The sequence below is a fragment of the Lates calcarifer genome, unplaced genomic scaffold (assembly GCF_001640805.2).
Source record: "Lates calcarifer isolate ASB-BC8 unplaced genomic scaffold, TLL_Latcal_v3 _unitig_5673_quiver_385, whole genome shotgun sequence".
Lineage (NCBI taxonomy): Eukaryota > Metazoa > Chordata > Actinopteri > Centropomidae > Lates > Lates calcarifer.
In genome coordinates this window covers 493,461-506,304 of record NW_026117659.1, presented here as the reverse complement: position 1 = coordinate 506,304, position 12,844 = coordinate 493,461, and the positions used below count along the sequence as shown (strand labels likewise).

The 12,844-nt window shown below is 40.7% G+C and overlaps 1 protein-coding gene across 1 annotated transcript; it reads left to right on the top strand.

The window, feature by feature from the left end:
- The first annotated feature begins 232 nt into the window (after positions 1 to 232).
- Positions 233 to 7,769, top strand: LOC108875490 (fibroblast growth factor 4-like). Its single transcript, XM_018664463.2, has 3 exons — positions 233 to 518; positions 5,090 to 5,193; positions 7,509 to 7,769. The coding sequence occupies exons 1-3, from the start codon at positions 233 to 235 to the stop codon at positions 7,683 to 7,685; spliced, it is 567 nt and encodes a 188-aa protein (XP_018519979.1). The 3' UTR covers positions 7,686 to 7,769.
- Positions 7,770 to 12,844: the final 5,075 nt, after the last annotated feature.

Here is a 12,844-nt window from a genome sequence, read left to right as displayed (position 1 = left end):
GCGAACTGGATCCCTCATGGGTTCAGAGATGTCTAAATATGCACACTGAAACTTCCCTCTGGGCTTTTAAGAGTGCAGAAGTTGAGGTATTTTCTTCTTGGTATTTCTTTGAGAGAGCATTGGAAGGATTTTATAACCATTTTTGTTGATACTAAGTAAACATTTAACTGGACTTAAATATACACAATACACAATAGTTGTGTACCTTGGGACTGGTGAGCAGAGGATGTCAATGTCAAGGTCCAAGCTCCCACTGCTCCTGTATGGGATCCTCCTGTGCAGCTCCTTTGCTCCTCTCCCAGTCATCAGCATTAAGAGACAGACCATACAGAGCGCAGTGTCGCTGGTTCGGGCCAGCAGCAGCTCCTGGGACAAGAGAGAGGTGACAGCCAGAGATGGAGAATACCTGCTGGGGATAAAAAGGCTGAGAAGGCTTTACTGTAATGTGGGCATTGGCTTCCACATTCAAGTCTTACCCAATGGAAAGATCACAGGTGTGCATAATGAGAACAGAAACAGTAAGTCATTTTACCATTTCCTGTTAAATGTAAGGTTACATTAATACAATAAGTATAACAAGAGAGAATTTTGATTCAAATTAGAACCATTAGGATCAGTGATTATTGTACTGGTTGTTAATAGTAATTGATCACTACTTTTTTATTAGTAATGAATTCATCATTAGAAGTTCAGGGGCTCATTTTAAACAGCTAAATACAAAGTATGTATAATAATAGACTGGCACTGCTGACAAATATTTAGTGATTCCTACTAAATATAACCTCAGCTCTGATGACATGAAACAGAATCAATCAGCAGTGATCACAGTTTGTTCAGCTTGATCCCGACTCACTGTGATGTCATGCTGAAATCAGCAACAACAACACCATGAGAATAAGGTGCTTTCAGTTTTTAGAGCCGGCTGATTACATTTTGATGTGATCTGATGTTGTGATTTTTTTGTGTTATGAATGTTTACTCTGTTAAACAGAGTATGAATATTACACGCCTTACTTGATCAGAACTTTGATGGGCCCAGAGAGGCTTTTTAAATTCAAGTGTAGTATAACAGAATATAAACTAGAAAATGCATTTCCTGTGGAAAATGTGTGTGAATGCTGAGAGCTGAATGGATCGCTGAAGCAATGCTTAAAATGGCTGAAATTACTGTTGAAATGAAGAAGAAAAATGTAAAATTTGACAGGCAAAAGTCATTGCTGAAGTTTAAAATGGCTGAAATTATCAGAGAGAAAGGGTAGATGCAGAAGCTTAAAGTTAAAACCAATAGCTTAAGCATTCATTTGAATAGCAAAATTGCAGACAAAGTTGAACATTTTAAAAAGCATAAAGAGTTGAAGAAAGTTGAATCAGCACAAATGTGAAAACGTTTAAACCTTTTGATAGTTGAATGGTTTCTGTAGCAGAAAGTATGCAGTAGTTACAACACAAACAGGGGTGGAAGCAGAAAGAAAAAACTGATAAATGCAGAATCAAAAGTGGGAAGTCAAAATGTAAAACTGGAGATGGAAGCTTAAGTGCATTAGATAGAAAAGCAGAGAGCACAAACATGTTGAGGAATCAGCTTTAAGGGCAAATAACACACAGCCAAAGCTGGAAGATGAAATATGAACATGGAATGTCTGAACTTCCTAACAGGTAAAATGGAAAGAATTAGGTATCATTAGTGTGTGTGTGTGTGTGTGTGTGTGTGTGTGTGTCTGACTGTGTTTGTAAACAGCACAGAGATCAAAGGCGGCAGCTACAGTGAGCTCTGAGCCCAGACAGCCACACAATACAGAGATTTGCTTCTGCATACCTCTCAAACTCTCCCTATTTATTCAAAAACCATAACTCTTATCAATAAAATCTTGTGACTGCCAGCACCAGGAGACTTTACTGAACACAGACATGTGTCATTTGTGTAGATAAAGTGAAAAATGACCACAGTGTGGCAGTTTAAAAACTGGCCCGGTTTGGGTTTTGTCTGAGGAGAGCTAAAATGGAGATGAATGAGGCAGTTGAGGGCTCCTCTTGGTGATCAAGAGGAGCTACCTCAAAAATCGTAAATCCTATGGCTTAGGGAGTCACACTGTGTGACAGAGCACAAAATTATCTACAATCTGAGGTATAAATTGTGTGTGAGAAGTGAAAGGTGTGGGCAGGAGAAGAGTTGAAGCACAAAAATTTGAGAAAAAGTTGAAGGGCTGAAAGCCAGAGTGGATGATGTCACTGCGTGACATCGCCCACTCTAGCCAGCGCAATACACACCCATTATAAACTCAGAAAATCTCATGAAATGAGCATGAAATATAAACTGCTGTCATTTAAAAACTGGACAAGATATCAAAAAGTTGAATGTAAGTTGAATAGCTGAATATCTTGGGACTTGTTTAAAGTTTAAATGAAGTTTCTAGCACAAAGTATGCCGAAGTAGTTAAGTTTCTCTCTCTCAATTCATTTGAATGGGAAAAAATCTTAGAGAAAAAGCTTAATATTTCAAAAACTATAGATAATATTAAAAAGTTGAATGTAAGCAGGCATGTCCTCGAGAAGCTGAATGTTTTGATACTTGAACGGTTTCTGTAGCTCAAAGTATGCAGGACTAGTTAGCCGCTGAAGAATTGAGGGATCAGAAAAAGAGGATTTCAATTCAAAGGCAGCAGCTACAGTGAGCTCTGAGCCCAGACAGCCACACAATACAGAGATTTGCTTCTGCGCATCTCTTGAACTCCTCCTAATAATTCAAAAACCATAACTCCTATCGATAAAATCAGGTAACTACCAGCACCAGGAGACTTTACTGAACACAGACATGTGTTATTTGTGTAGATAAAGTGAAAAATGACCACAGTATGGCAGTTTAAAAACTGGCCTGTGTGAAAGAGCACAAAATTATCTACAATTTGAGGTATAAATTGTGTGTGAGAAGTGAAAGGTGTGGGCAGGAGAAGAGGTGAAGCACATAAATTTGAGAAAAAGTTGAAGGGCTGGAAAGACATCACCCACTCTAGCCAGCGCAATACACACCCATTATAAACTCAGAAATTGCTAAAAATGAGCATGAAATATAAACTGCTGTCATTCAAAAACTGTACAAGGTATCAAAAAGTTGAATGTAAGTTGAATAGCTGAACTTGTTGGGACTTGTTTAAAGTTTAAATGAAGTTTCTAGCACAAAGTATGCTGAAGTAGTTAAAGTTCAAAGAGGCTGAAGTTTTGAAGGAGTTGAACATTCCGTCCATTCATTTTAATGGGAAAAAATTTGCAGGAAAAGTTGAATATTTTAAAAAGTATAAATAATATAAAAAAGTTGAATGTAAGCAATAATGTCCCGAATGAGCTGAACATTTTGGTGGTTCAATGGTTTTAATAGCACAAAGTATGTGGGAGATGCCAAAAAACGTACAGAAGAATAATAATAAGTTTAAGAATAAAGATTTGAAGAACAATAGTGCATTCACACTATTGAATGCTGTTTTAAGTATTAGAGACAACACAAAACATGTGGTAACATGAGGAAATAACAAAAGACTGATACTGAGCCCTGTCACTGTAACTACTGTGGTTGACTGATCACTGAGGGAAATGAGGGTTAGGTTTAGGTGGAACTCCTCTTCTCATGTTGCAGCATTCCAAGGATATTTTAAACACTAACTGATGTTCTTCATTTCAGTTCTTTACCTCGGGCTGTGAAAGAGGCAGAGAAGCTCAGCAAACAATTCTAACCAGCAGCCATTTCTGTATGGTTGTCATGGTGATGAATGGTTAGTGGTCAGCCTGCTGTAGGCAAATCAATATGATCATCTGCTTTACATTAATGTCTATCAAAATTATTCTGTATTTTATTAATAATAATGTGAAATTTAGATGCTGTCATGGTAATCACTGATGTCCTCCAGTCATTTAAATCAAACATGTGTATGGCTCATACCAAAACCTTCTGCTTTTTTATTTGCACTTATAAGCAGCCTTATAAGCAGTCTGTTCTGTTCTGTTCTGTTCTGTTTTGTGTCTTAACAGCTGCTCCAACAATAAACTGAGATTTTATGGAAAAATAAACAGGAAAAAGTAATGACCTTATGCTCCATGAAATCAATTTGACTTTCCTAAATTTCCATTTTTGTTAAGTCCCCATCTTTTGATCACATCCTGAGCAGTTTGCCAACAATAACCAACCAGTGATTTGGTGACACAGGGCCGATGGTGTGCTACCACCCTCCATATCTCATGTTAGCTTGGTGTATTTCCACTTGTACAGTAGCTTCATCTGTAGCAGGGGCCCACTGTGGACCTCGACTGACCCAAACATCTGTTTTGTCTGTCTAGTGTAAATCCAGACGTGTCCAGGTGTGTGCATGACATGATTGATGGGTAAGCAGTCAACTCTGACTCTGACCTCGGACCACTGTCCCCTCAGAGCCTTCTCCTGACATGCTAAAAATGTCAGTGACTGGCCAGATGATGTTCACCAGACTGACAGTAGAAATCTACTGAGCAAAACTAGGTTTCATGAGAAACAATCAGCATGTGACTAAAACTGAGAGCTGAGCACACAGCTGCTGCTGGTCAGCTCTGACCTGAAGACATGATGTTCAGGACTACAGAATTAAATAACAGTGTGGGAAAACCCCATCCAGCTGTAACCTGTGGTTTCTGTAAACTGGCTCCTTCTGACTACATGCTGATGGCTCTGTCCTCTGACACCAGCTCATGTCACATAGGGCGGCTGTGGCTCAGGTTGTCCACCAACCGGGAGGTGTGTGTGTGTGTGTGTGTGTGTGTGTGTGTGTGTGTGTGTGTGTGCGTGTGTGTGTGCGTGTGTGTGAGTGAGAGAGAGAGAGAGAGAGAGAGAGAGAGAGAGAGTGTGTGTATTCAGTGAGCTCCAGAAGGTCAGGTCCTGTGTTTTTCCTGAAACTACCAGGTCTACAGTTAAATGATGCCATTTCCTCTAGGTGTGTGGGGAACTTTATTACAAATGAAATCAGTCTGTGTGGTAATTATATGAATCATTAGGAGTTTCTCCTTTTGTTGAGCTGCCTCCTTTTGATATCTCCTGTCTGCTACTGATGATGTTCATGTTTCATCCCAGCCCTTCTAGAGATTTCCCCTGTGGAGAGAGGAGTGGTGACTCTGTTTGGGATGAGGAGCGGCCTCTTCATCGCCATGAGCAACAAGGGGAAACTCTACGGCTCGGTAAGAACTGATTGGGACCAGGACAACAAGTTTGTCAACTGAACTAGAATTTTTTGGACACATTTTTTGGACATATTGATTCTGTCAAACAGGATAATTTCCTCATTGCATCTCTCCATATCTGCTGTAACCTGTCACTGGTGTTGAATGTTGACTGTGTTCACTTTGATCAGATCACACACAAATACACTCACACTGGTTAGTTATAGCTCAGCAGCCTCCTTCCAACTTTTCTGGCAAAAGTGGTGTGTCATGACTTTTTTTAATACATTATGATTCAGATGCTGCTGTCACATCAGTTTAGACCATGATGTGATCAGTGACAATGCATTTCACCTACAGCAGTAAACTTTGCAGCTGCTGTAGGTTCAACGTCTCAAGAGTAGTATGTAACAGAGACAGTATTATTTTTTTCCTAATACCTGCCTGATACTGTGGAGGTCCTCCTCAGTCCTCCACAGCAGCTCTGACCTGTAGAGACCTGGACTCCACAGATCTCTCAACGTCCCTGTGGTACCAGGCACTGAGACATTAGCATCAGACTTATTTAAGTCTCACTCTTTGAAATCACCTGAGTATCTGATTTATGACCTGAAATAGAAGAGAATAATAATTAAACCATGTAAAACTCATTGAAATTAATAATAAAACTTATGCACAAGGAAAAATTCAATAATTTTCAACAGTTAAGTAAGTGAAAATATTATCACATTATTTGGACACAACTGTAGCTGAGGTAGATACACTGTGTGTGCTGCCTCTGTCTGATATCTCTTCTTGTCACAGTTAATTGCAGGTCAGTTTCTTCTGGCCTGAAGCCACAGGTGTAATGTTTTATGTGGCAGTGACTTTCCAAACAGCAGACTGATCAGCTGTAGTTTAAATAGTTGTGAAAGCTGACTGAGTCTAACTCAGCCGTAAGCTATACACCAGTTAGTCATCCAACGGTTAGTCATCCACTTAGTCATCTAACAGCAGTCCTGTATGTGCAGAGGTAGGTGGCTCAGTCATGGATGGGGGCGGGCAGGTTGACCTTTGTGAGGGAATTTGCCAGGATGGTACATTCAGTCCCTGTGTGTGGTATGGCTGACACACTGAATTATCATAATGGCCAGCCATGCTCTGATGCACAGAGGGTGTAAATGGTTCAGGGTTCATGAATAATGGTGTTTGCCCTGATGACATGTTGTGCTTTTTGTAGGTTCACACAAACAGCAGTAAGAACCTGTTGCCTGTAACTCCTGATCTCAGCAGCTCACTGAGCCGGTTCTTCCTCATGCCACGCCCCCCTGAAATACACCTGTTTACAGCAGCTTTATCACTGACACCAGGAGAAAAGACTCACTCAGTTTCTCAGTTTATAACAAAGACAGTTCCTGTTTAACATGATCCTTTTTATGGTTTTCATGTCAGGAAATAATTTCCTATTATGACTTACACACAAAAAATGGAAGAAATGGAAAATAATCTCATATTATCAGTACTCACACACACAGATACGTGGGTGAGTGTCAGCCATAGTAATAAGCAAGTAATAAGCAAGTTTAGAGGAGTTTGGGAGTGTTCTTCAGAGAGCAGAGTTAAAGGTTCTGTCTGCTCACTGGTCTCTGTTAGTCACATCATGTTATCCTTTGTTGTAATCTTGATGAACAAATGTCTGTTTTATGAAACCAGTCCTCTGACCAAGTCACTTAGCGTTAGCTTGTAGGAGGAGCAGCTCACAATGAGGGGAGAGAAACACAGGAGCTGTCGTACCCAACTCCTCCATAGTGACCACAGAGCCATCACCACCTTCTCTTAATCATCCCTAACACTACAGCCAGGGTGCATCATATTAAGAAAGGGACATCTCATTATATCATATTTCATTAACTGGAGAAAAAAATAGATGAATCTATGAAATAAACATTCACATACCTGACTCATCATCAGTAGTAACTGACTCATGAACAGCTAAGCAGGTCACAGGATGTAGAGTTAGGTTTTAGATGAGTTCAGTTAGATTTGATTCTAATTGCTTTGAATGGTCCACCTCAGATCAGTGAAATGTTCCACTCTTTGTCAAGTGTTTGTTCTGAGCATAAAGAAAACCACAGTTCATGTCTTCGTCCTTCAATCGACTTTAATTAGCCTTTTATCGACTTCCTCTGATGAACATTTTTGTCGTAACATTTTTTGCCTGTTTATAAGTATTCATATATACTACATACATACCATATAATGTACATTTGCACCATCTGAGAATCTGAACCAGTGACTGAGCTGATGAACTGTTTCCTGTCCTGCTCTCTTCATCCTCCTCCTCCTCTCCTCAGGGCCACTACAACGATGAGTGCAAGTTCAGAGAGAAGCTACTGGCCAACAACTATAATGCCTACGAATCAGCTGCCTACCCTGGCATGTACATTGGCCTCAGCAAGACCGGCAAAACCAAGAGAGGAAACCGGGTCACACCCACCATGACCATGACACACTTCCTGCCCAGGATATGAAACTCTCACCAGGACAGAGCCAAGTTAAAGCTACTGTCTGGTCAGACCAGGAAAACTCTGCTGCAATCTGAAATGTTTCTGCCCATCACATACTAACCAGAGCTGCATGAAGTGTTATTGTATACTGACCAGAGATCAGTAATGTGGCATCAACATGGCTGTGAATGAAGACTCCTACAAAGCAGTATCAGTGTTAACCCTGCCATCACCATCAGTCAAACTGGGCTTTTTGCTACAGCGTCAGTAAATGTGTGTGTGTCCTCCTTTTATTCCTGGTTATTTCTGCACATGGAGTTTAGAACAATTCCAAATAAGCAGACTCCAGATCAGATATGTTGTGATCCTTATATCACTGTATCACCATATGGCTAACACATGTGTGAGTTGTTTTTCCCACACTTTCATCCAGACATGGTCAGATGTTTCTAGTGAAGCTGAGTCAGACTAAACCTCCAAGACTGCACAGATTATGTCCAAATATGAAGAAGAGGTTATCTGTCAGGTTAGAGGTGATTAAAGTATATTTTCAGAAGTGAGACTCTTCATGAAACCCTCTCTTTGTTGAGCAGAGTTATCTGTTGTCAGAGGTCAGCTCATGTTTTGGTGTGCGTCCAGAGGAGCATTTAAAGGCTATTTTCTTGTGTTTTATGTAACTAATCACAGTGACTGCTCTGAGCACTGACACAACACTGTGATCCCACAACAACAATGTACTGTAGCTGAATACAAGTGCCCACACTGATGGAGGAACGCAGGGCTTATCACACACTTTACCTGCATCTTCTGAAGAAACTTCATAAACCAGCCAACGAGACAATGAGGTGACCAAGACAGTAAAATATTACTTACTCCTTCAGGTGACTCTTCAGTCACCTGTAGGAGACAATATATTTTATATGATTCAGAACCACAAAGTGCTGCTCAGTCTTTCTTCCAACAGCCTAAAAAACTAACAGTTGATCTTGTGAACCTGCATCACAGGTTTACAGGCATGGTGGAGATACAGGCTTTTTTTTTATCTGAGAGTATTTTATTTATTTTAATAATAAGACAGATCAATATGAAAACCTGTATAAACCCTGCTGAAACAGCATCTTCTGTTACTGTAAAACTCACCTGACAATAAATGAGTCATATCCACCAATGTCTGCTTTGTGTCGCACCATGAGACTTCAAATGTCATCTGTGGGTTATTCACACTCAATAAACAGATCTGTACCGGGAATTATTGTTGCCTCAGAGTTATTATTTAAAATCAGTAAAACATGAGACACACAATTATTAATTATTATTATTAATATTAATCATTTTCATTATCAATAAATCTTTCAATTATTTTCTCAATTAGCTGATTGTCAGAAAATAATGAAATCTTGCAGCATCTTAATGAAATATCTGTGGAAAAAAGTCACTTTACCATCATGAAGAACAGACGCAGAACAGAAATACATCAGATCCTTGTAGTTGAGACTCTGGTATTGGTACAGGTACTGATATTGAAGAAATGACTACGGTTATGATTTATTTTCAGTGGCTGCAGACAAACTTTCTGTCAATCAGCTAATCTGGGGGTTCTCAAACTTTTTGGGAACAGGGACCTCTTACAGGGCAGAACATTTTCCAAGGCCCCTCATAATCCTCACACCAATGAAAGAATAGGTTTACTGCCATTTGTAATCCTACTGTAGATGCTGTAGAAATTTTTCATTATTTTATTAATTTTTTAAAACTTTTTGACCTACAAACTTGAGAGCTGTTTCATAGAAATTAACTTACACAAATGAAATTTGAATACTTTTAAGCGCAGATTCATTTTATTCAAATTTGATTCACAAAGGTAAGTGGTAGGAAAAAGGAGCAATACTTGTATGGTCTCAGCAGTGAGTTCACGATACTCATGTGGGGTAGTTTGCATGATTAACCTGCTGGAATGGGGCCTTCTGTGTCCTATTACAGAAAAATTCTAACAGCTGCTCTTTTGATCAGACGCTCCTTCCCACACACACACACACTTACTTATCAAAGAGTGGTAGTTTTACCATGTCAACCAATTGCAGAACAATTAGTGAGATGTCTGTAACCATTTTACAAGAATCATGGCCTAACAGAGCTCACCCTTTTACAAAAAGGTAAACATTTCAACCAAGCCATTCCCGCCAGACTTTCCAGAGGCCACTCTACCTCCCCAAAACACAAATAACTGTTTTGTGTAATTTCAGCAAAGGAGGTTTGAGTGAGGACCGTGTGAAAGGAGCAAACTGTCTCCAAACTATGTCTGAGAACCGTGTGAAACTTTAGGAGCAAACTGACCAGATATTGACCATGTTTACAGGGCAAACATGGAAAAAATTAAAATGTTTACAGAGTGTGACACAGGTGTTGTGGTGAAAAAACACATCTGTGCAACACATGATGAGATGTCTGTCAGGTTCGACAGGGAACCCGTTGTAACATTTTTCTATCCATCGTGACCCCTGATGTGCCATAGAAAACGCTCTCCAAAACCTCAATCAAAACCCCTCTACCCACGCTCCCCCACAAGATGAAAACGATAAACCCTCCTTAACAGAAATCAGACAAAACAGTTACAACCATAACCCTGCGTGCCATAGAAAACGCTCTCCAAAACCTTAATCAAATCCCTCTACCCGCTCTTTCCCCACAAAATGAATCTTTACAAAATGAAACCATCAAAACCTCCTTTACTGAAATTACACAAAACAGTTACAGTCGTTAAGTCGTGATCAAGACGCATCTCTCTCTCCCCCCTCTTCGACAGCAGGGTGGGGTTTTAGGATGGGGACAGCACCTTCTCCATGTTCCACAGCAGGATGAGAGATTTAGTAGGAGCAGAGAAACTAGAGCAGCCTCGCACGAGCACTTTAACATGCAAAAAATGACAACTAGAAAAGTGCTATCTAAATACAAGTCCATTGTCCATTTACCATTTACTTTGCCGTTCCTACCCCGGGAGATGTGCCCAATATCACAACATTTTATCAGATCTAATGGAGATCATTCAGGAATTGGCCAATGAGGCAAGATCGCAGGCTAGGTGCAATGATGTAGTACAGCTGCAAGTGGTGAGTGTAAATGTACACAATCATGTTTCAGTCTTCATCGACAATCTAGGTGAAAATATTTTACCTTTTTTTGAAGAATTGCTCGATTGGATAGTGCAAACGATAACATTGCTGCGGATGAGAACATAAAATTAATTGTTTAGGTGGTGCAGAACCCCAGAGGGGGTGCCAAATGTAAGCTGGAGAAAACTTTAGACTATGAAATCCTCAACAAAAAAACACACCACTTGTTTATTGTAGACAACAGAAACGATCAGCTCTGCTTTGCCATTAGCCTAGCTCACGTTATCCATCCCATCCTCGCAGATAGAGAATGCAACAAACTGGGAAGGGACTTGCAACACTAGGCTCAGGTTTGAATGATCATTCAAGATGGCGCTGGTCACGTCAGCTGCTAGTTACTGACCACAATCTGGTGCATCTGATCCCTGCCTACATACCCATGATAAACAAACCACCTACCAAAAGGTATGTGAGGAGATGAACTGAGGAGGCCAGTATGGCTCTGAGGGACTGCTTCGACACCACAGATTGGGAGGCGCTGTGTGGTCCACATGGGGAGGACAGTTACAGTCTGACAACCTGCATCACAGACTACATAAACTTCTGTGTGGAGAACACCATGCCTACAAAGAAGGTATGGTGCTTCTCCAATAACAAACCCTGGGTGACCCCAGAATTAAAAACCCTGTTGAACGAGAAGAAGCGGGTTTTTAAAACTGGTAATAAGGAGGAGATGAAGAGGGTGCAGAAGGAGCTGAGGAGGGAGACAAGAAGGGGCAAGGACAGCTACAGGAGGAGCGCCTTCAGGGTAACAACACCAGAGAGGTCTAGAGAGGCCTAAAAACTATCTCTGGACACAGCAAGTGGACGAGGCCCAGAATCTGGCAATAGAAAATGGGCAAACGAACTGAACCTGTTTTTTAACCCTAGGGTTAGGGTTAGGGTTAGCCTTAACCCTCCCGATCCCAGACCTTATGGCACTTCTAATTCATCCATAATCATCCATCCCTGATGGATCAGTGCCAGACTGCTCAAGGACTATTTAGATCTCTGTGGGGGTTTTTCTGCACATCTTCAATTCAATTCAGTTTTATTTATATAGCGCCATATCACAATAAAAGTCATCTCAAGGCACTTTTCATATAGAGCAGGTCTAGACTGTACTCTTTAAAATAAGTATTTACAGAGAGAGACCCAACAAATCCCACTATGAGCAAGCAGGTGTTGAGTGGGGTTGTAGGAGCAGCATCGAATTATGCGCACGGACAGGCGATCAGCTTCTTTGACTGAATAAAAAAATGCAAACTATATACAATACAAACTAAACTACCAGGTCAGTATGACAGCAGGCAGAGTGGTATATTGTTGCACAGTACCAAAATGCACCATCTGCAGAGAGAAACTTGCACGACTCTAAAACTGACATTCCACCTCTCCCCCGTGACAACTTGCATCTTGATATGATTTTTTACGACAATGAAACATTTGCAGATGAAAATGGCGAGCACACCCCCTTTTTAGTGTATGCAAAAACACTGAAAGGTGTAAAGAAGTTCTTTTATGGTCCTGGGTGCGTTAAACACTTTCTTCTGCATTTCAGGAGCAATCAATACAGACAGAATGTCTTTATTGCCCATAATGCTGGAGGATTTGACAGCTACCTAGTTTTAAAGGGTATACTGAAAGAGGGTGCATCACCACAGCAGATTCTCATGAACACAAGTATAATCCTCAGTTTCAAGTAACCCTATTACCACCTCACATTCATAGACTCCCTTTCATTCCTTCCCATGCATCTTAACGCTATGCCCAAAGCCTTAGGTTTCACCGACCAGACCAGGGGGTATTTCCCTCACAAATTCAGCTCAGGAAATCATCTGAATTATGTAGGACCCTACCCTCCCCCCTCCGACTACGGTGTAGCACGCATGACTGTGCATGAGCGGGAAGAGTTTGACAGCTAGTACAGCGAGGTCAGTCAAGGGACCTTTAACTTTAGGGAGGAAGCCCTGCGTTACTGTAAAAAGGACATCAACATTCTCTCCAAGGGCTGCCTTAAATTCACAGAACAGT

Bases quoted from the DNA above. Each gene is read 5' to 3' on its own strand.
- LOC108875490 (XM_018664463.2), top strand. From the start codon at position 233: ATGTCAAGGTCCAAGCTCCCACTGCTCCTGTATGGGATCCTCCTGTGC. The intron at 519-5,089 runs GTAAGTCATTTT...GTTTCATCCCAG, and splicing joins GCATAATGAGAACAGAAACA to CCCTTCTAGAGATTTCCCCT. The intron at 5,194-7,508 runs GTAAGAACTGAT...TCCTCTCCTCAG, and splicing joins AGGGGAAACTCTACGGCTCG to GGCCACTACAACGATGAGTG.